This window comes from Scleropages formosus, chromosome 15 (genome assembly GCF_900964775.1).
Source record: "Scleropages formosus chromosome 15, fSclFor1.1, whole genome shotgun sequence".
Classification (NCBI taxonomy): Eukaryota; Metazoa; Chordata; class Actinopteri; order Osteoglossiformes; family Osteoglossidae; genus Scleropages; species Scleropages formosus.
In genome coordinates, this window is record NC_041820.1 from 9,346,476 (window position 1) to 9,368,543 (window position 22,068).

Sequence of the window (22,068 nt, forward strand, 5' to 3'; positions counted from 1 at the left end):
CAAACAGACCAGATTGCAGCAGAAGGGCAAATACTCAAGTGACGATGTAGGTCAACTGGACAGACTCCTCTGTTTCCCAACTTCAAACACCACCAGACAAGCCCTTGAGTGAAATCCACAAGGCGAGAGGAAAAGAAGTTGACCACAAAACACCTGGTGCCAAAACCTGGAGGCTGACACCAAGAGTCTGAGTTACACCTGGGGTTAGCTGGAGAGAAAGGCACAGGACGGAGACGCTTGGAGGACCCTTGTTGGCGGCCTGTGCCTCAGAAGGGGTAGTAGGCGTAAATGAAAATGAATGGCAGGTGCACTTTGCTTTTTTGCGGGTTTTGTAATTATGGGAACTTGAGGTCTGGTAAGTGTAGGTAAGACACGAGTACCATGGTGTGGGCGATGGATGTGCTCCACAGGGTTCCAATGGTGGAGATGATGGGGATGGAGACCCTGCTGCTGGCTGACAGCACTGTTCAAGTGTAAGTGACCGAACGTGGTCCACTCTTTCCCCCAAGGCGGAAGGCACAGCCAGGTAGAGGAGGACACTTGCAAGCAGGTTCTGCTCGGTTCCGCTCCGCTGAACAGTTGTGCTGCAGTGGCGGGCTCTCCTTTCCCAGAAGGCAGTCCGCGCTGTTAGCTACACCGCCGAATGGTGACCGGCACTCAGCGGCAGCGCGCTCGTAAACTTGTTGCGTTTTCGTCTTGTTCTGTCAGTGTTTATATTCCACTTTTACGCCGTATTAAGGGTGGTATTGTTTCGAAGCGTGCAGTTATGAGCAGTTCTAACGGTCCATGTAGCTGCAGCCGCTAACCGTAATGAGGCGTGTGTGGGGTGGTTGTGGCGGCTGCGCTCCTTATGTTGTATTAAAACGCATCATTGCGTTTGCTGAACGCCTTATAAAAATATAAATACACCAGCCGGTTAGTTATGCCCTGTTATATACTCAGTATACTCATAATACTGTTCGCGTGGTGTCATCATGTTCGTTTTGTTGTTTGTTGCATTTCCGTTTTATTCAGAAAGGCCGTTGTGTTCGCTATGGGTCTGCTAATGAGGAAGTCCGATGCTTTTTAGGCAGCGCTGACGTGGAGGAATAAATATTTTCACCGCTTTTGCTTTATGCGTTTTAAATTACTGTTTAACGCTAACAAAGTAAGACGGAAAGACAGCTTTTTCAACATTTGAGAACAGTAGTCAGGATGGCCGAGCGGTCTAAGGCGCTGCGTTCAGGTCGCAGTCTCCCCTGGAGGCGTGGGTTCGAATCCCACTTCTGACAAATATGTTTTTTGTTTATTTTTGTTTTTTACTCACATTTATTTTCAATCCAAAACCCTCTATAATCCATTAAGAATTAATATACATCATGCTGTAAAGTTTAGTTAAATGCAAAATTTGTATCAATCTCAACAACCAAATTATATTTACTTATTCTACACAGATTATATATTATGTACTGAAACAAATCTGCGATAATAATGAAAATAACATTTGCTTGGTTGATATTATTATTATTCATTTGTGAAACCATTGCTTCAGTCTCACAATTAAATACGGTTCTCAGGTTCACTGGTGCTTATTGGCTAAAGTAATTCTCTACCAACCGCTGTCGGTTTTATAACCACTCAGTTCTGATTTACAAACTGAATAACTGTCCTTACTTTATTGCAGTTCACCTGATCTCCAGTTTTTTCTCTTTTTTTTTGGTGAAAACATCAAGTCTTAGGGCAGGTGCTCCTGAACTAGCGACCATAACATAAATAGGTTCACACGGATTTATTACAATAGAGTAAATATTGTAGACACCCTTGAAAGGAACAACTCTTTGTTGCTGCAGTGAGAGACTTTTCAGACAAAACCCTGCTATGTCCCATTTTTCTCCCATTCTTTAAGCTATGAAAGAAAAGAGAAATTAAGCAATGCGTGACTTAATGTTTTCCCGTAAAATGTTTTAATGTGGATTTTCATAAACACACACACATTTTCTGAACCGCTTGTCCCATACGGGGTCGCGGGGAACCGGAGCCTAACCCGGCAACTCAGGGCGTAAGGCCGGAGGAGGAGGGGTTTTCATAAACATCTCAGGCATATTTATGTACACTTTTTTTAAAAGAAAAACAGCTGTCAGTTTTTGTTGTCCGAATGTTACTGAGCTGTCTGCACCACTTTTACGTATGTATGCATGCATGCATTTATTTATTTGTCTTTTGTTTACTTACACTCATATAACTGTCAAAATCTGAGTATAATTGTGCAAATGTGAAGTTAATTTATTCCATTGTTATTTCTGTCACCAAGTTGTATCTATGTTGTTGTCACCTCATGCTGTTTCCTTTGGGATTAATAAAATTCTTATCTACCTTTTCTTGTATTAACCATTTTGTAAATTCCCTGTTGTCTCCACACTGCTGGAAGCTCATATATTTTGAAAAGTAAACATACTGAAAAATTTGAAAACTCCAATTAAGATGCATACTTTGACCCCCATTGAAAGTTTTACTAAAGCAAATCTGGTTATGTACTTTACTAAAGGACTCAAGAGTACAGCTACACCTGAAAGCTGGACCTGCAGCCTTGTGGCCCCAGTACCTTAACCGTGACATTGACCACTTGCAGGTAAGCTAGAAATCCAGTTGTTGGATACTTTCTAAAAACAAGAAAAAAACTGAATGTCATGCTGCCAAATGGAATTATTTCTTCAGGTACTGAGCCGGTACCTTTTGCATGTTCTCGCACGTTTTAACATTCCAGAAAATGTCCAGGTAAAGTTCAGGTCCTGGAATCGAACACACTAAGTACTGTTGGGTAACTAAAATCCAAGAAAAAGTCACACCACTTTTAAAACTTTGTTGAACCTGCCGTCATTTGGAATTTCTCAAATGCCAGACCTGCTGTGCTCTACGCCGAGATGCTGTCCTCTAGCTTTCGTGAACTTAAGCAACTAAGTCCTCTTTCTACAGATGGTGCAGGCCACTGTAATCCTCTTTCATATCAATCCCATTCCTTCTCTACGTATGGACAGTTCTGGTAATAATTAGGCCAACTGGGTGACTAAGGCTAACAGAGAAGGCTACTGGTGCTTCATCCCTCAGTGCAGCTTTTGGGCTGTAAGAGGCCTGGTGAAGACCGAGACACGGTGAAACATCGACGACTCAAGCTCACCTTCATGGGTAACGGAGCTGGTTGTTGTTTTTGCTGTAAACGTTTCTGGAACTATCGGAGGGGCTGCTGGAAGCAAATCTGAGCTCGGCCTGGTTTTCTGCACAGCAGCCCCACACAGCGAAGGTGATATCAGGTGAAGAGCAGTTTCGGAGTTTTGGAGTTCTGTGAAAATGCATCTTGTGTCACCAAGGTAAGCAGGTGATGCTTTAATTAAATGTAGCAGAGTTTAATGTGACTTGTCATCATAAATAGTGGCTATAACACAATATGTGTGTGTTTGGAACAGTGTAAACTCCTTTGAAAACTATGACTTTTGAGACGTTTTTTTAGGTAATGTTTATATGCATTTTGGCAAAGCTGTATGTTTACGTTATATTCACCTGACCGTTGCTGTACATATACAGTATATAATTTGTTACAGATTCTGTGCAGATTTGTTCAACTGTCCACAATATTTTTTCTATAACAATAGATGTCCTACAGGTGGCTGATGCCATTTCATGTATGTTTCTCGTTTTAAAAAGTGGGGTTTTCTGGGTTGAGAAACAGCTATTTATAACCTTAAAACATAATATGGAATTAGGCTGATTTAACAGCAACCATGAGATCTGACTATGTATGATTTTTTTGAAGCTTTAGGAATGTTTCATGCATTTGTTTAGGAGACAGTGATTTCATTCAGGTCTATTTAAGGATTTTTGGTGACAGACTCGTGTTTTCTTTGGAATTCTCTTAGAAATTGCTTGTGCATATACATGTCATCTTTTGTCTTATGATAAAATCAGTTTTTCCTGCTTGATGTTATATTTTTTACATGTTGGTTTAAAATAAATGAGTGTAGTTGGCTGTATTTTAATATATTCAGTAATAGGCTGAATTTTGACCATTTCAGCATTTTAGAATGGTTTCTCATGGCATTTCTCTGTTGGTATTCTGTGTTTACAGAAGTGAATCCTCAGCACTCCTGCACTAAAAGAGATTGGAATGAAATCGAAATTGTATGGAATGCTGCTTGTTTATGTTTGCTTTCAGAAAGAAAATGTGTCCAGTCTGTGGAAAAAAAAAAAAACGTGTCTCGGTGCTATTAATATTTGAGAGTACTTGGCGGTACCTCATGGCTTTTGTGAGCGATGAACAAGCCGACTGTTTGTCAGGTACTCCCACCTTAAGGCCCCAGCAGACTTCATGCCTGTCAGTTTCCGTCTGAGAGGAGGCAGCGCTTATTGTCACAGCGTATGACTCACAGTTTAAACCCCCTACCCGATTCCCTCCCTGCCCCCCTCCCAAGCTGATTATAGCAGGACCCACACACTCATACAGCGAGATTACTTCTCACAAGACAAGGGTGGAGACTGTGATGTTGACTAAGCATTTTTGTTCTCACTCAGCACTTCCATCATCAGAATCTCGATCTATCTGCACGATAGCTACCCACTAAGTGTGGCTGATTAGGCGGCGTGTCAAAACCAACTGTAAGGCATTCAGTTTCTCATACCTTCCGTGATACCGTTACCACGTTTTTCCCCATTGCAATATTATGATGATGGTTATTGGAACTGTAGCTGTCTGCTTTTGGAAGATACTCAGTATTTTATCTGGCAAGACACTTAAAAAACTGTATGTATATTATATATACACACACACACACACACATATATAATATATAAACTGTCTGTGTGTGGATATAAGGGGGTGCGGTGGCGCAGTGGGTTGGACCGCAGTCCTGCTCTCCGGTGGGTCTGGGGTTCAAGTCCCGCTTGGGGTGCCTTGCGGCGGACTGGCGTCCCGTCCTGGGTGTGTCCCCTTCCCCCTCCGGCCTTACGCCCTGTGTTGCCGGGTAGGCTCCGGTTCCCCGTGACCCCATAAGGGACAAGCGGTTCTGAAAATGTGTGTGTGTGTGTGTATATATATATGCATACAGTTTTTTTGAGTATCTTCTCGGATAGTATAATTGACTGGTATATAACAAATCATATTTTTAAAACATGTAAATGTAAACATTAAAAAAAGATGTGCAAAATACATCTGGCTACTGAATTAAGTAGTAATACTGTTACAATGAACGGGGGGTGCGGTGGCGCAGTGGGTTGGACCACGGTGCTGCTCTCCAGTGGGTCTGGGGTTCGAATCCCGCTTGGGGTGCCTTGCGGCGGACTGGCGTCCCGTCCTGGGTGTGTCCCCTTCCCCCTCCGGCCTTATGCCCTGTGTTGCCGGGTAGGCTCTGGTTCCCCTGTGACCCCGTATGGGACAAGCGGTTCTGAAAATGTGTGTGTGTGTACTGTTACAATGAGTAACCTGAGTTTTAGTACAAACTTTATGATAATCATTAATTTAAGGTAGAAAAGAAAGGAAAAATTGCAAGGGAACAGGCTTTCCAACAAAGTGTGCCAAGTCCTGTAAATATTTATATTGGAACTATGACGTCAGCAGGAAACCTGTTAAAGGTGAGTGAGGTTGGTTACTTGCCAAAGGTGTGGTGATTGATTATCAGCCTAAGAAGGGTCTCCCACGAAAGACTAAACGAGCATTTCACATTTTGTTCCTATTATTTACTTTTATTATCATTATTACAAGCCTGTGTTATGAAATTGAAATGAATTTGTTTTCTAAAAGGTCATTTCAAATAAGTGGCTTCATTTTTTTTAGATGTATGACCTTATTTAACCCCTCCAGGAGCTACAGGCCATACGCTGCACAGATGGAGCCCTGTCAGTGAATAAACACCTGGCCCTTTACCCTACTCATCTAAAACTGCCTGTGGTGGTGTTTTTTTTCTCTTTTACCAATGTGTCACTCCTGGCCTGGCATCGCACACATTAATAAGATGACAATGATTCAAACTTATTCCACCCTCTGGCTATAATGTCGTGTCTCACTTCATCCCCTAACTTGTTTTGGCTTCTATTGATTTTAATTCATCAAATAATTTAGGTTGATTGAATAATGTGCGTTAGGTTTTTGACAAGCTGCTATGACTAATTGTTCACCATTATTTCTTGGATTTTCTAAAGATACCAACTATTTCTGTTGTATTTTTAAGCTCCTAGCTTTAAGAAGATAAACATACACAGCTGAATCAGTCAAAGATAGGGCTGAATATCAGTGATCACCATTCCCTTGAGCATTCCTACATGCTCCACAGTTTCTCTTGTAAAGCAAGAACCAGGTACACAGTTACAGCTCATGGATGTGCATGTGCAAAATGTCAGGCGCAGCAGCTCTGCACAACATCTAAAGTAATGTTATGTCATGCACAATGGATTGTGTGTCGCTATGTTTCTGTAATAATAGTTTTTGCCCACCTTGACGTACTACAAATAAGCCTCGGAAATTTGGAATTATTCTGAAATTTGTGAATTCTAAGAGTGCAGAGCTCAGTGGTCAGGGATGCCCTTGTGGTTCGGTTGCTGGTCGTTCGGATCAAGAAGAGCCAGTTAATGTGGATCGGTCATCTTGTTAGAAAGCTCTGGTTGCGCTCCCACGGGAGGTGTACCAAGGGTGCCCAGACGGGAGGAGTGGACCTTGGACAGATTGAGGACATGCTGCAGAAATTATATTTCTGGACTGGAAACGTTTAGGAATCTGCCAGGTGGAGTTGAAGGCTCTACGGAAAAAGAATTAAGGTCCGCTCTGATTGGCCCGTTGCTACCGTGACCCTCACCAGTATAAGTGCCTTGAAAATGGATGGATGCATGTATGGATCTGTTTGCAAAATATATCCTAATGTGGACTAGCATAATTGCCAATAGCACTATTGCCAGGAGACAAGATACTGCTGAGCTCTCATAATATAGAGTTTAAAGTTCTGAAGCAAAATGTGGAGCTCTGAAATAGAATGAGGGTCTGGACACAAGGAACAGTAAGTAGTCAGGAAGAATAGAACCTGAGACATAGATAGAGCAGACTTATTCACAGAATAGCAGGTTACGCTAACTGGGTAAGTACATCGCTCAAGGATAGGAGAGCAGGACTCCCTCCAAGTTTAGGTTTCTATCTTGAGTTGCTTTGCCCTTTATTGATGGCCTGAGCAAGGAATTTAGACTGCCTTTCAGGAGTGAGAGAACATTGTGTCTTCAGCATAGCAAGTGCCTTGACATACCCATGTGACCTTCTTTGAGAAGTCACCTGATGCAGTTGATGCCAGGTCATTTGACTCCAAAGGATGTGCAGGCTTTTCAAGGATTACAGCAAACAGACAGTTTATCCTGACAGATAAAGAGCAATTAATCCACTTCCTGTATAGGGGAACACATACATAATTCATTATTCTACTAGATTTTTGATGCAAACACCAGATAAATAAGAGCAGTTTGTTACTGTATGAAGGAATAATTGTGCTCTCAATTCAGTCTGAATTAATCTAATTCAATTAATTTAGTCCGAATCACATTTTGCTTCGTAATGATGCAAAGAACATACTTTCTGTCAATACATTTGTTTCATTTCACATCAAATCATATAGGAATGCATACAGTTACTGTACGTTATAAAGGAGTATTGAAAATCACTGAGGAAGCAGTGTTTCAGATAAGGGTTCTTTTCGTAGTTTTACGGAAACAGTTTCCTTTAAAGTGAAAACAAAAAGTCCTAATAGCTTCTACTTTTATAAAGTTCTTTTATGAAGGCATGGCTTGCATTTGAGATGAACTTGCTGTTGTTTTATAAATCAAAGTGTGACTCTTAGACATATACAGTAACTTTGTGCAAGCCTCAGTTTAGCAGTTTTAATCCTTCAAATTAGCCTGCGGACGACGCTGTAAGCTATATATTTAAAGCCCGAGCTTCTCAGAACTCTACCAGATGGAATAATTAATTATTTTAATTGTATTCATTTGGCTTCAAGAAATAATGTGATTGAAGTTCTGAAAACATGTTCTGCACTAGCTGCATCTCATTAGCTCAACCTGAATGTCAGTGTTTTAGGTTTTGCACCGCAACCTGGAGTTACCGTCGCGCATCTTGTGCCCCCCCCCAGGTTTCAGTGAAATCTCATGGTGATTAAAGAGGCTTTTTGTGCTATCCTTAGCCTACAAAGGTCCTGATTAGTGCCGATACCTTTAGAAGGAGCGCTCTTGAACCTCCAGTTGCCTGCTCATAGTCTTTGACGCTTTGGTCTCATTTGGAGTATATATACTACATAGGTTGCGGTTGCAATTGTTGGTCTGTCAGTTGATTTGTTTTAAACAAGTATACATTCTTCTTGGGTCATTCTCATCAAATAAGACCATGTCTTCTCACAGAGTGAGTACTTCTGATGTAATGTATCGAATGGAAGCTAGGGTAAAACCTATACATATCGATGCTTTCTGCAGATTGAGGGTGAATATTTGCTCACAAGAAAAGTTCAGATAATAATAACAATTAGAGTAATAATAAAACGCTGTAGGTTGCAGTTGTTAAGGTGTGCAAAGAAAAATATTGTAATATGTCATACAAGGCCTGCAAGCCTATAGTGAATCGATAGTGTTGGGAATAGTATCGACATCATGGAGTCTGACTACTAGAAAACCTTTTATGTCTTATAAGCCCTTTAGGTGTGTTTTGGTAAAATGAATAAATTGTAACTAAATCTTTCATTTTGCTTTTTACCTGTATTAGAAACTCTGTAGATAATACATGCATATTGTTATATTCTATATTGTTATATTGTATTGGTAAGTTGTATATTGTTAGGCAATGTTAATGAGTTTGTTCTAGCTTTTCAAGTAATTCAGATATTTAAAAATATGCTAACATGCAGACTATTATCTTAATTAATAATATTATTAAGTTTTAATGTAACGTTTTACATACAATCAGTATTTATTCTGTGTTAATAAGAACCTGTAAATGTTTTGGCTTTCTGTTCTTTAATGTAGGGCTTCTTGTTGCTTTTTGTTTGAAATTAATCATATTCTCTATTGACAGTGTTGCATGCTTCATAAGGTTCAAACTCTACATTGACTTAATTAAAACAAATGCTCAGTACAGTTATCTAAGGGACTATTGGACATAACTGTTGAATTTCTTTGCAGCTGGTTCCATTGTCTGTTTTTAATGCAGGCTAATTATTGCACTTAATCTGTAACCCTACTTATTTATCCAGCCAAAATAATTTAGACGGCTTCTGAAAATTCATGCAGAAATATGGCAGAAAATCAATCAAAAGCTGTCAACACATTTACTTAAAGAATAACTGGATGTGAGTTAATAATTCCAGTGTTAATAACTCTTGAACTTTTACAATTTACATATAACAACAGTGTATAATTGTCAGTCAGGAGAAGGGCTGCGGCCTTCTCTTTGTGAAATGCATCTGGCATTTAGTTTGTCTCCTTCCTGTTTCTCAACAGCAGATACTTTCTTAAAATGTGGAAGCTATTAATGATTAATGATTTTATCCAGTTTAGGTCAAATGCTTAGGATATTTTGAGTAAACTTGTGTATTTATGCTAATCTGCAGCTTTAGAAATCTTAAGCTGTGTGTCTTTGTTACCTTGCTGTCTCTCTACTTACTGTGTGTTCCTGTTGTTGAGCTTAATGATGAATACATTGCCTGTGTATCTCCATGATTTTTTGCCCTTACATTTTAGTTAGTTTTACAGTTATTTTACAGATAGTTTCCATATATTGCACATGTTAAATAATCTTACACTGCTAAACATTAAATAACTGATTTTCACAATTACAAAATGCAGTAATGTGATACAAGTGGAAAAGATTGCATCCATTCAAATCAAATTTAGATTAATTTTAAACAAGAATAGTTCTGAAAATATTTTAAATTTTTGTATGACAAAACAGCAAAGCATAACCTTAACTAAATGAATGCTGTCAACAAAAGCTATAAAGCAGAACACTGAGAGTAGACACATTCTCGACAGTGGCGCCCAACATCCCGGTAAAGAGCCTTCGTCTCCTTAGTAACAGGCTTAGCAACAGCTTTTCATCACGCAGAGATTCAAGTGGGTGTAGATAAGTGTCGCTTTTGTCTTCTAGTTCTCACGAAGGTAAACTCAGCCAGAGGAAACGCTAAGGTTTACTCGAGAAAGATAGCAGCGGTAAAAACGTTTTTAAATTTCTGGAACCTGCTACAAAGATTCACAGAAATGCAAAATCTTGCACTTTATAATTTTTATCTTCATTTCCTTCACTGAATATTTATGCCTTTCGGATTGGTGGCTGATGAGGTTAATTGTGACCTTCACTCCCCCAGGGCCGAGTGAGTCTGAAGAATGCATACGGCTCAGGCGGGCAACCCGGATCCCATCGCCCACTTTAAAAATGACACATCCCAGCACACCCGCTCCTCCTCCGATGTGACAGGGGCTGTACCAGCAAAGAGAGTCACCTTCTTCAAGAGCGGGGACGACCAGTTTGGCGGTGTCAGGATGGCCATCCACAAGCGCAGCTTCAAATCTTTCGACGCTCTGCTGGATGACCTTTCCCAGAGGGTACCGCTTCCTTTTGGGGTGCGCACCATTACCACACCTCGGGGCATCCACAGCATTAGCCACCTGGAGCAGCTGGAGGACGGAGGATGCTACCTCTGTTCGGATCGTCGCCATGTGAAGCCCATCAACATTGAGGCGGCCGGGAAGAGGCCTACTGTTTGGCACCACCGTCACTTGCACAACATCCGCAGAAAGCCTTCGCGGCCGGAGGAAGCACCCACCGCCCACTCGAGTCACCGTTACCCTCGACACCCTAAGCGGATTGTGTTGGTCAAGAACAACGATCCTGCAGTGCGGAGGTCTATTATTCTGAGTAGAAGGACTGCCCGCAGCCTCAGGGTCTTCATGGAGGAGGTCTCAGAGCTCATGCAGTGCCACATAAGAAAGCTGTACACATTAGAGGGCCGCAAGGTGAGACTCCTTCCGTAGATGCATGTCAGTTTCCCCTAAACCTTCAAGTCACACATGTAATTCTATTTCTCTTCTAAATTGTATGAAGTGTTTGCGTAAACAAAATCGACCATTTCATCAGTTTTAACACCTCAGTAACTTATGCTGAGGTTATAGCTTTGCTAATTTTTATCATATTGTGTGACAAGTCATTGGTGAGCTTTTTGCTTAAAATCAAGGGGTTAACAACACTTTTGTCTTGCCAGAATTGTTTTCAGTGTTATGCATATCAGATACTATGGACTTAAGTTTGCTATCTGAAATGCTGTTTGGTCATACTACTACAATTTACAAAACATTTATCACAGAGGAGATCTAAAATGATTGAGTAGAAAAAATCAAGTAGCAGTACCTCTGGACTGAATATAAAAAGTTTAAACTTGGTTTATTGGCTTATTTTTATAAACTGCAGCATGGCCATTGGGAAAAGTGCACACACAGGAATAATGGGATATCAGCAGATACTTCCTTTGTGAATATAGCAATAAGTTAGAGATGGTACCCATTTTTGGTTGTTTGTTCAAGACAGGATGTTACTTACGGTCAGCTAGACACATATAGGGCTGCAGGTGGAATATAGCAAAGAGCTCTCTATTCTCGGCATGCAGCCAGGAGCCCATTGAATAAAGAAGAGTTATATTTGCTTTTCTTGAGTTGGTACATTGTGCTTCAAGAGGCAGACTTAAGATTTGTTTGTGTTCTTTTTTTTAAAGAAGAGAATCATTCACTTAGTGTGTAAAATAAATGTTTGCACACTGTTTCCTTAAAATACTCCATGCTTGATAGTAAAAGAACTCTGCTTACTGTGACTGCGCAGCAGTGTAATTACTTTCTAATCAATTTCTTCACTGTGTGGGAGGATGTTACATTAAGAAGTCCCTTTTGTTGGTTTTTTGAAGCTCAGACATATTAAGCCTATTTCTTAATTAGTCATGATCTGAAGGATGTAATTTTTTTGAAAAGTTAGGTAATTGTACCATACCATAGATTATATTTTTTCCTGTTATGTAGCACTATTTAAACTTCTCAGTCATGTATTTTGTAGAAATAGTGAAATTACAAAGCTGGTGCTTTTTTAACACTATTTTACATGTGGAATAACATGCTTTTTTGTTGCAACATTTTATATCGGTTACTTTAGATTAGCTATTAAAGTTTTTGTTCTGTGAAATGGGCTTTGCTCCAGCATCAGCAAAATGTGTTTGGCTATGTTCCAGCAATAACAGTAAGTGCAATATCACACATCATCTCCTGTCTTTTTCTTTTAAATTCATATCTACTTAATAGTTAATTCACAATCAGCAAACTTTTGTCCAGTCTATGCTGTGGTAGTGGTGGTACGTTCCTGAGCTGTTAAAATGTTTAACTCTGAAATGCTGACTGACATTTGAGAGGAAAAGTTTCCCACCCTTAGTGTTAAAGATAAAAGATTATCTTGCACTGAAATTCAGGAATGGTTACCACACTGAGTTACCTAATGAGTAATCCAAGATCAGAAATCTACTCTTGTCCTTGTCAAGTGGGTCACGTTAAGACTTGAGCTTTCCTGTCTGCTACTGAATCAAGAGTGAAACTTGATGCTGCATTGGTGAACCTTGCTGTTTTACCTTCCTCCCAATGTGGCTTTCATACAGGAGGAAGTGGATAGTGGTTAAATAAATGGTCTTATAACATGAAGGTTTCTGGTTCTGGCCCCATTCCATGCAAATTCTATAGTATCATTGAACAAGTCATTATGCTCAAAATAAAATACCACATTGAATAAATGGGTTGATGCTGGAGAACCCTTTGGATAAAAGACATGAATAACTTCTTTACAGGTGTATTTGTAGACAAGGATAAAGCTAGGTTAAAGTAAAGAATAACAGAAATAGCTGTTTCAAGGCTATTCTTTCTCTGATAAGTACTTTTCCATGTGTTTCTGCTATAAAACACAATTGTTTCACTAATAGTTGTGACTACCATATGCTACAGATTGTAATAATTTTTGAAGATTAGATTATTTAAGAGAGGTTGCCTAAACAATAACTTGACATAACGGACATGTCTATTCCAGATTGACAGCATCCAGAGCCTCATGCAGTGCCCCAATGTACTGGTGTGTGTGGGCCGTGAACCCTTCCGTCCGCTCCAGGTAGAGAGCATGAGGAATGGCTCAGATGAAAAGCTCCCAGGACTGACTTCCAGGTCTAGGTCCTCTGTCTGCAGTGAGAGCCATGACAGCAAGAAAAATGGTAGGCTTTTACAATATTAAGATTAAAATGTGTTCATCTTAAAGCATCTTAAAATTCAATTCCTTATTGGTCAGACTTACTTCATAAAGGCATTTATTGTCTTGATTACTTGGAGCAAATTGATAATATCATTTATAAGACAGGTTTATCAGTTAACATTTATCAGTTGAGGTGATTAATTGAAATAATGCATTTCTATTATTAAAAACACAGGTCAATATAAACCAGATTTTAATTTGCTACTTAAGGGTAATAATCAAAGCAGTATACCATGCTGTGATGTATGTGTTCACATTTTTAGTTCATGGGGACAGCTTGCCTTATCAAGGCTTCTTTTATTATTTCTTTACATGGTACCAACAGTCAATTTCGGACTTGAAACAAAGAAAAGCATCATCCACCCAAGATCGGATTCCAGCAATAGGTCAACTCGATTTTCCCTGTCATCAGAGAAATCATATGCCAATGGACTGAATGTGACTCCAGGCAACACTGGCTGTTTTGGAACCTGTCCACATGCAAAGGAAAATCTGATGAATGACGACATTGAAAAAAGAGTGCTTGTTAACAAAGATGGGAGCCTTTCTGTAGAGATGAAAGTTCGTTTCCGTCTCCTTAACGATGAGACACTTCAGTGGTCCACTGAGATTAGAAAGTCTATTGGAACTGTCAATGACAGCTCTTTGGGGAAGGAAGACACCCGTTATCTGCAGCATGTTAAATCTGAAAGTGTTTCAGACCCAGAATTCAATGCTCCGTGTGACACTGATGCGGCCTTTAAAAATAAACAGCAACCCAGACATTTCGAAGAAACACATTGTCATTGCTGCTGTAACCACTGCCATGAGTATGATATCTGGAAAAACCCATTGCATGGGGACTCGGGACCAGTGAGAAATATTAATTCATCCAGTTCAAGTGCATCGTCTCAAAAAATTGTATGCAAAAAGGCTTCTGTAGACAGCATGCATACCATGTCTCAGTCAAGTGAGGAATACACGGAGCGTGTGGTCCAAAAAGCAACTTGCTATCAACAGACTGTTGAGGGTGGAGATACAAGAGTGGAATACTGTACTATTAGCCGTTGCTGCAGCCGCGGTGAGATCTGTGCATCGTCTGCAAAATGTGGGAGCAGAGCATCGACTGAAGAAAAATGTGAAAGCCCAGAAAATGTTGAAACCAGGTCTAACAGTGTTGCTTCTCTTGCCTCTAGGTGCTCACAGAAAGATCAGGTTAGTGTTAAAATAACACAGGTCTCAGAGGAGAGACCTGTATCTGCAATTAGCAACTCCTCCAAGGTCTTGGAGGCACTCAGGGAGGATGATGATGATGATGATGATGACCTTCCACCAAGTGTATCAAGAGCATCTTTGTGGTCTCAGAGTGACAACCCTGAAGACTGTGAGTGTGCCAGAAGTGTTGCATCATGCTGTTCTGCTACTACACATAAATCAGTCTCTTCTATAAACCATTTATGTCCCAGACCCCCAAGTAAGACCTCTGTACACGCCACTCTTTCAGCAAAATTAAAACATAAAAGCAAGTCTTCATCTCCCACACCAGAGGTTCTTGCAGATCAGGATGAAGGCTTAGGAACAAAAAACAGTGAAAGGGCGGACAGTGCTGCATCTGCTGTTTCCAATGATTCCTCAAGATCCAGAAATTATTACAAGCCTCAGGATGGAGTATTAGATACTGTTTCAGTTGTCTCAGGAAATTTGAAAGAGGGAGCTGAGGAGAATGGTTCAAGAGCAGCCAGCACCTTGTCACAGTCTAGCAAAGCATCAAGATTATCTAATCAGTTTCCTAATACTGAATCCTTAACAGCTAAACCAGGATCAGTGAATTCACATTTGCCTCCTGGTCAAGATACAGGTGGAACAAATATACAAGATGTAGAGGACAGAGTTAATAGCACAATGTTTACAGCTACAGAAAACTCAGGAAGTCCAGGGAAGTCAAATGTATGCCCACGTTGTGGTGGGTCAGATAGAGCAACCAGACTTAGGTCAAGAGAATCTCAGAATCCCAGTGATCTGCCTGAGGCAGGCTCAAGATCAATTGTGAAATCTGACAAATCTAACTGTAGCACACCCAAGCTACAGTTAGAAGAAGAAGAAGCAGACGAAATGGAAGATAGTTTAATGTCTGCATCTCCAGTTTCAGTCAAATCTGAGAATATCAATGGACAAGATGATGGTGACGTAGCTGAAGAGAGAAAAGAAATTGCTTCATCAGGTATAACAAACACTTCTACACCATCTGAGGAGTCTTATACATCAGAAAATGTTAATGAAGCAAATGAGAAACCAGAAAAGAGATCAGCTAGTGCATTATCAGCGAAGAGTAATGCTTCTACACAATCTAAAAAATCCAGAAAATCTGAAAACAAACATAGTGAAAATGAACAGGAAGTAGTAGAGACAGAACAAAGAACGCCCAGTGCGATGTCATCTAAAACAAATGTTTCTACAAAATCAAGAAAATCCAATTGTAATGCATCTGTGAGAGGTATAAGTCCAAAGTCAGATAAGTCTGATGGCCTTACTGATAAAAAAGTGAATGGAGAAGATGAAGACATAGAAAAAAGAGCATCCAGTGCCATGTCTGCAAGAACAAATACTTCATCAAAATCACAAATGTCCAAAAAATGCAATGTATCAGAAAAGACAAATTCCCCTGTTTCTGTTGCCTCAGATAATGTTTGTGAAGAGGAAACAGAGGCAATACGAGAAGAAATGGCAGAAAGGGCGCTTAGTGCAACGTCAGCGAAAACGAGTGCTTCTGCCAAGTCCAGGACATCAAAAAAATCTAATTGCAGTTCATCAGAAAAAGCAGTGAACACAAGGGTAACAGAGGAGAGGGTAAACAGTGCAATGTCCCAAAGCAGTATTACTTCTGAAAGATCAAGATCATCCAACAAGCCAGAATGTACTGCAATACCAGGTTCAAGTGTTTTAGAAGTTCCTACTAGTCCGGAAAATGCAGCAACTGTAGATGATGGTGAAGAGAGAGCACCAAGTAATCTGTCTGTCAGCACAAAAACGTCTCGGAAGTCAAAGTTATCAAAGGACAACGTCTACGGCACCTCAGACAGAGCCTCAACTCCAGGAACACCATTACCACCAAAGATATGTGGTGGTGATGATCACACTGAGACAGAAGAGAGTGAGGGTAGGGTCAGCAGTTCTTTATCTGGTAATTCCAAAGTTTCTAGGAGGTCCAGAAAGTCTCATAAATGCATAAACCAAGCTGTTGAACGAGCGACAAGTCCAGCATCGGATAGATCCACTCAATCTTTAAAAACAAGAAGAAATGCTGGAGTTGATTGTTCTCCTTCTGACAGACCTCCAACTCTGGCATCAGCAACAAATGGTGCCGATGAAAGAATTGCACATGCCGCATCACAATCCACCAAGTCCAAGAGTGTCCGTAGCAACAAGTCTGTGCTGACTACACCAAATTCACTAACACCAGAGCCTGCAGATGGAAAAGAGATGGAACAATGTGCAGAGGACACTGAAGAAAGTCCAAAGAGCATACTACCTCTCAGAAGCAAAACTTCAGAGAAGTGCAAAAATAGTGACCGGTACTCTTCTAAGCAAGTAATTAGTCCTTCTTTAAATGCTTCAGAGGCAATATTTGACAATGAGGCTGAGGTAGCAAGTGTGAAATCTAGTTGCACTAAAAGATCAAAAAAAAACAAGAATTGCAGTGAGTCCTCCTCTAGGGGTTTGCAATCCACCAGCACAGGTTTCAGTGATTCAGAAGAACAATGTATCAGTAAATCTGACACTGTAATCAAAAAGGTAAAGGCTTTAGAAAGTGACAATAAGAAACCTTCTAGCAACCATTCCAAAAGTCCTTCGCAGTACAGTAAAAGTAAAACCACTGCTGGGGATGCCATTTCATTTTCTACTTCAAGGCCAGTATCAAGTGCCTCAGCGCGGTCTACACTTGGCAGATCAAAAGCCAGAGATAACACAGACACTGACATGGAAGGCAGACCAAAAAGTAATGCATCTAGAGTTTCATCATCTCTGCAAGTTAAAGGAGACAAGATAAACTCTGAAAGTGAAGATGATCATGAGGGCGCTGTAAACACATCTATGAAGGCATCTAAAAAAGGTGCAGAAATGAAAGAACAAAGGCCAAATTCAGATGCTACATCTGATTTTTCACAGAATGTTCTTAATCCCAGCCCCCCGAAAGAGATGCCTAAAAAAAATAAACGGCCTGTAGTACATCTTGGTAATTCACATGATAGTGATCTGTCTCACTCACTCTCTGCAGCTGACCTTCTGAGGGAAAGGCTTAACAAAGTTAAACCAGAAACGGGAGAATACAAACGAAATATCTCTAGCCAAACACGTAATGTTGTCCTTGACACCCATAAAGCTGTAAGTGACGAGAAGAGTGACTCTGGTACCAAATGTAGACATAGAAAAAGTAGCAGTTCATCTTGGCATAGAAGAGAAGATGAAGAAATGTTAGAGATTGTGCCTTCTAGCTTACCAAATACATCTCCAACAGAGGTTGTGCATGAATGGCTGAAAAAAATTCCAGCAGATAGTCCCATGTATGAAATGGGAGAAGATTTAGATGAGCATCCTGATGGACCAGAAATACAAAAGGATGTTTCTGAAAAAGTTGAGGAACCCTTCCAAGAAGAGTCAGTGAAATTAGTTGATGGGGTGGTTGAACCAGACACAGTCAATGAAGAGGAAAATGAAGACAAAGAGGGACAAAACGAGAAGTCCTGCTTTGAGCAACCTGCTGAGACAAAACAACCAACCCCTGAAAAAACAACTAAATGTCCCAGCAGAGATGCCTTACCAAGAAGCTGTCAGTCTTCAGTGCAGGTTATGAAGGTTCTGTTAAGTCCAAAATTTGACAGATGCAACAGTCTACCTGAAGTATCCCCTGTATATGGAAGAAAACTCAGTACTTCAGCAAAAGGACTTCTAGATTGCCTTGCAAACCTCCAGCTGATAGATTCAGATCCTTCCAGTGTCACAGCAAGAGATGCCAGATATAATGAGTTAATGAACATTCTACAGTCACTGTGGCTATGTGACCCATCTGAAAGTAGCCAGAGTAATAAATTTAAGACTCATCGATCAGTAGAGGATCCCAAGTCCTCCTCTGGTGTCGATGTAAGCAGTGGTTCTGCAGGCTCTGGAAAGAGCAGTGACAATGGTGGTGTGGATCAGACAAAGAAAATAAAACTGGTGCAAACCACAGTTACTCCACTTGCAGACCAGGATGTACAACATCTATTCCAGAATGAAACTGAACAGAATGGGGATAAAGAAAATTGCTCTTCTTCTTCACCCAAATTAATTTTGAATGGAGAAGAACATCCTGTATTATCTGAAACAGCAACTCCAGACATAGCCAGTCGAGTGCAAGGCAGTCCTTTGAGTGAGGAAATAGGGAATGAAGAAGAAAAACAAAAGGGAGAAGAAGGCCCCGATTCAAATGAAACGGTCAGGAGTGATGGAAGTCTAAAGGAAATGACTGAAACACCATCTTCATCAAACAAGAGTTCCGGGAATGGAAGTAATACTTTAAAATCTCCAGATGAAACAGAAACTGATTTACAGGAGGATGCCAGTTCCAGAACCCATCAAACTGAAGAAAAGATCAAGTTGACTAGAAAGACTTCACAAGATCCAGATCCTGTATGGGTGCTGAACTTACTGAAAAAACTTGAGAAGCAATTTATGACACATTATGTAAATGCAATGACAGAATTTAAGATGCGGTGGGATTTGGATGACAGTGAGATGCTGGACACGATGATAAATGAACTAAGAGATGAAGTTCGCAAAAGGATACAATCAAGTATTAACAGAGAACTGCAAAAAATCCGGAGTCGAGCGGGAAAAGAACCAAGACCACCCATAAAGGCCTTGTCAAGGGAGTCTACTGTGCAAACTGAGCAGCGACGTCGACGACTGAAAGTTATGCGCAACAAATCAATAAAAGAATCCCTGCAGAGAAGTGATGAAAATTATACCGCCACTGGCACTGATTTCAGTGACCAACGCAGTGAAGATGAATACTGCCCATGTGACGCCTGCATGAAAAAGAAAATGGCATCCCGACTTGTGGAACGCAAGACACTTGTAACCGCTGCTCCTGTAATGACGGATTTTGATCTCAGGAAAATTCTCCAAATGAAAAAGGATCCTGCTACAACTGCCAAAACAGAGACAACAACGGAAGTGGAACATACTACAGCTGAAGTAGAAGGAGACCAAGACAAAAATGAATATTTCAAAGTCCTTGAGGAGGAAGCACAGGATGAGGGAAATGTAGAAGAAAAGGGCAATCCAGTGGCACCTAAAGAGGAGAGCTTTGAGGCAGAAGAACAAGCTGACAGGGAGGAGGATGATGACCAAAACCCTGAATCTGAGAAAGCTGAAGTGGATTATGCTCTTGATGCAGTAGTGGAAGATGTTTCTACAGAACAGCTGGAAGGAAGTCAAGAATGTTTTTCTGAAAAAGTGGAAGATACAGCAGGAGAGGATGTTGAGGAAACTGCTGGACCGGTCAAGGAAAGTGAGGCACTTGATGTAGTTGAAGAGGGTGAAAGCGGTACTGAAAATGAAGTCGGTAGCAGTGAAGAAATACCTGAGGAAAATGCACGAGATACTGAAGCAGTTAGAGAAGATGATGCTGAAGGAATAGAGGAAATTGAAGCTATTCAAGAAAATGATGAGGGTAATGGAGCAGAAATTAATGATGCTCTTGTGGATAATGATGCACCTGAAGAAGTGACGGAAGAAAATGCAGATAATGACAATGACCAAAGTGATAAAGATGAACTTGCAGAAGTTACTGAAGCAGCATGTGAAAGTGAACGTGATCAAACTGCAGATGATGATGCAGTTGAAGAAGGCAGTGTAACAGAGGACCTGGAAACAACTGAAGAAGCTGAAGGAGACAAAGATAATGCAGATGGAAAGGAAAAAGCTGAAGAAAGTGATTCTGCTAGACAAGATGAAAAATTGGGTGATGAAATTCCTGAAGAGGTCTCGTCAGAAGCTTGTGAGACAACTGGAGATGCAGAATCTGAAGATGGTGCAAAATCTTTAGAGGGCTCAAATGTTGAGGAAGAAGCAGAAAAGGAAAATGGAAAACCACATGAAGAAAAGACAACCTTTAATCCTTCTTGCAAACTTAGCCAAGAGGAGCAAGAGGATGGTTCAGATAAAGCAGAAGGAGAAGGTGAGCAAGATGATGTCGAGGAAATTGCTGCAGTCACAGAGAATGACACAGATACTGCAGTAGAAGAAGATGCAAACAATGGAGGGCTGGATGAGAACACTGACACTGGTAAAGAACAGGAAACAGAGAATTCTGATAAAGATGCAAAAGAGGATGCAGCTGAGACAAATGTTGAAGACTCAGGTGCCAGTGGCGTTGAGAAACAGCATGAGAGTGATGTAAGTGGAGACAGTATAGAAGTAACAGAAGTGGACAAACAAGATGTGGTCAAACCTATGAGTACTGCTGGCTCAACAGAGGATAAATCAGAGATATGTGGTGTTGAAGCATTGACAACTGAGAAAGATCAGATAGGTTCTGATGAACTGGAAGACCTAGAAGATGAGGAATGGAGAACTAAACCGATTAAGCAGATAACCAAGTCCTCTATTGAGTCACAGCCAGGATCAATGGAGACTGCACTGGACCAAGAGAAAAAGCTCAAAGACACAGAAAGTCCACATGAAGGTTCATTTTCACCAACGCAAGAAGAAGAAACAGATAGCCTAAGCCTTCCTCCAAAGGCTAGCAAGCACAACATTCTATCAACAAGCGGGACTGCAGAGAAACCAGCAATCATTTCAAAGAAAAAACCATCAGCAAAAATCATAAAATCAAGAAGGCATAAGGACAGTGGCTTAAAATGAGGTCCCAGTGTAGGAGTTTTAGTTGTCTCTACAAATCATACTACATTAAGCACTTTATTATTTAATCATTGTTACTGTGCAGTGTAACAATCATAAGTTGGTTTCACAGGTGGAATCACATATAAGGTGTATAAAAAGTTGAGCTGCTCTGAGAAAAAAAGAGGTGCTTTTCTTGTATATTTTGAAATAGGGTATTATATATATTACCTGGAAGCTAAAGAAAATTTATGTATAATTTATTTTTAACAAAAATGTGTACTCCGTTGCAAATTTATCTACAAAAATATTCTGAAATACAGTCATTGGACAAATACATATTCTAAAGTATAAGCCTTAGCCATACTGTATTGTACAAATTACAAAATGAGTAGCATGAGTGTTTTTCTTCATTAAATAAAATGTGATTTTAATGAAGGATTCAGTCATGAATTAATACATGATACGAAACGTCATATATTTTATTTTGGAACTGGCAGTCTCAGGGAAATAGATCAATGTAGATTACTTCTACATATAAAATAAACTGTTTACATATGGTACCTTATATAAAGTAAAATAAATAATTCATAAACTACATTTTTCTTTCCTCATATATTACCGGAAATGGTTTTCACGTCTGACAAAATGTAATATGTCTAATTTGTATTTTGAATATAATTATTTCTCTACCAAATACACCAGTTGGTCAAATGTCATTAAGGAATCTTTTTGAAACGTAACTTAATCCAAAACACTAATGTTCTGTGTAATGGTTTTTCACTAATGTTGCCAACACTTTAGCTTCTGGACCCATTAAATCACAACTTTTAAAAGAAAACTTTAACCGGTTATTAAAATCAATTACTTTTTTTTCCATTCACACCAGTACAGTTAGC

At 40.1% G+C, this 22,068-nt stretch overlaps 1 protein-coding gene and 1 non-coding gene across 2 annotated transcripts; both read left to right on the forward strand.

The window, feature by feature from the left end:
- The first annotated feature begins 1,188 nt into the window (after positions 1-1,188).
- On the forward strand, positions 1,189-1,271 carry trnal-cag (transfer RNA leucine (anticodon CAG)). The gene has a single exon. It is a non-coding gene; the product is annotated as a tRNA-Leu (tRNA).
- Positions 1,272-2,380: 1,109 nt separating this feature from the next.
- On the forward strand, positions 2,381-21,195 carry rp1l1a (rp1 like 1a). Its single transcript, XM_018725270.1, has 4 exons — positions 2,381-2,608; positions 10,350-10,998; positions 13,094-13,271; positions 13,635-21,195. Exons 2-4 carry the CDS (start codon positions 10,369-10,371, stop codon positions 21,191-21,193), a joined length of 8,367 nt encoding a protein of 2,788 aa, XP_018580786.1. The 5' UTR covers positions 2,381-2,608; positions 10,350-10,368; the 3' UTR covers positions 21,194-21,195.
- Positions 21,196-22,068: the final 873 nt, after the last annotated feature.

Excerpts from the sequence above, each read along its gene's own strand:
- rp1l1a (XM_018725270.1), top strand. The coding sequence starts at position 10,369 with ATGCATACGGCTCAGGCGGGCAACCCGGATCCCATCGCCCACTTTAAA. Across the intron at positions 10,999-13,093 it reads ACACATTAGAGGGCCGCAAG|ATTGACAGCATCCAGAGCCT; the intron begins GTGAGACTCCTT and ends TGTCTATTCCAG. Across the intron at positions 13,272-13,634 it reads CCATGACAGCAAGAAAAATG|TCAATTTCGGACTTGAAACA; the intron begins GTAGGCTTTTAC and ends TGGTACCAACAG.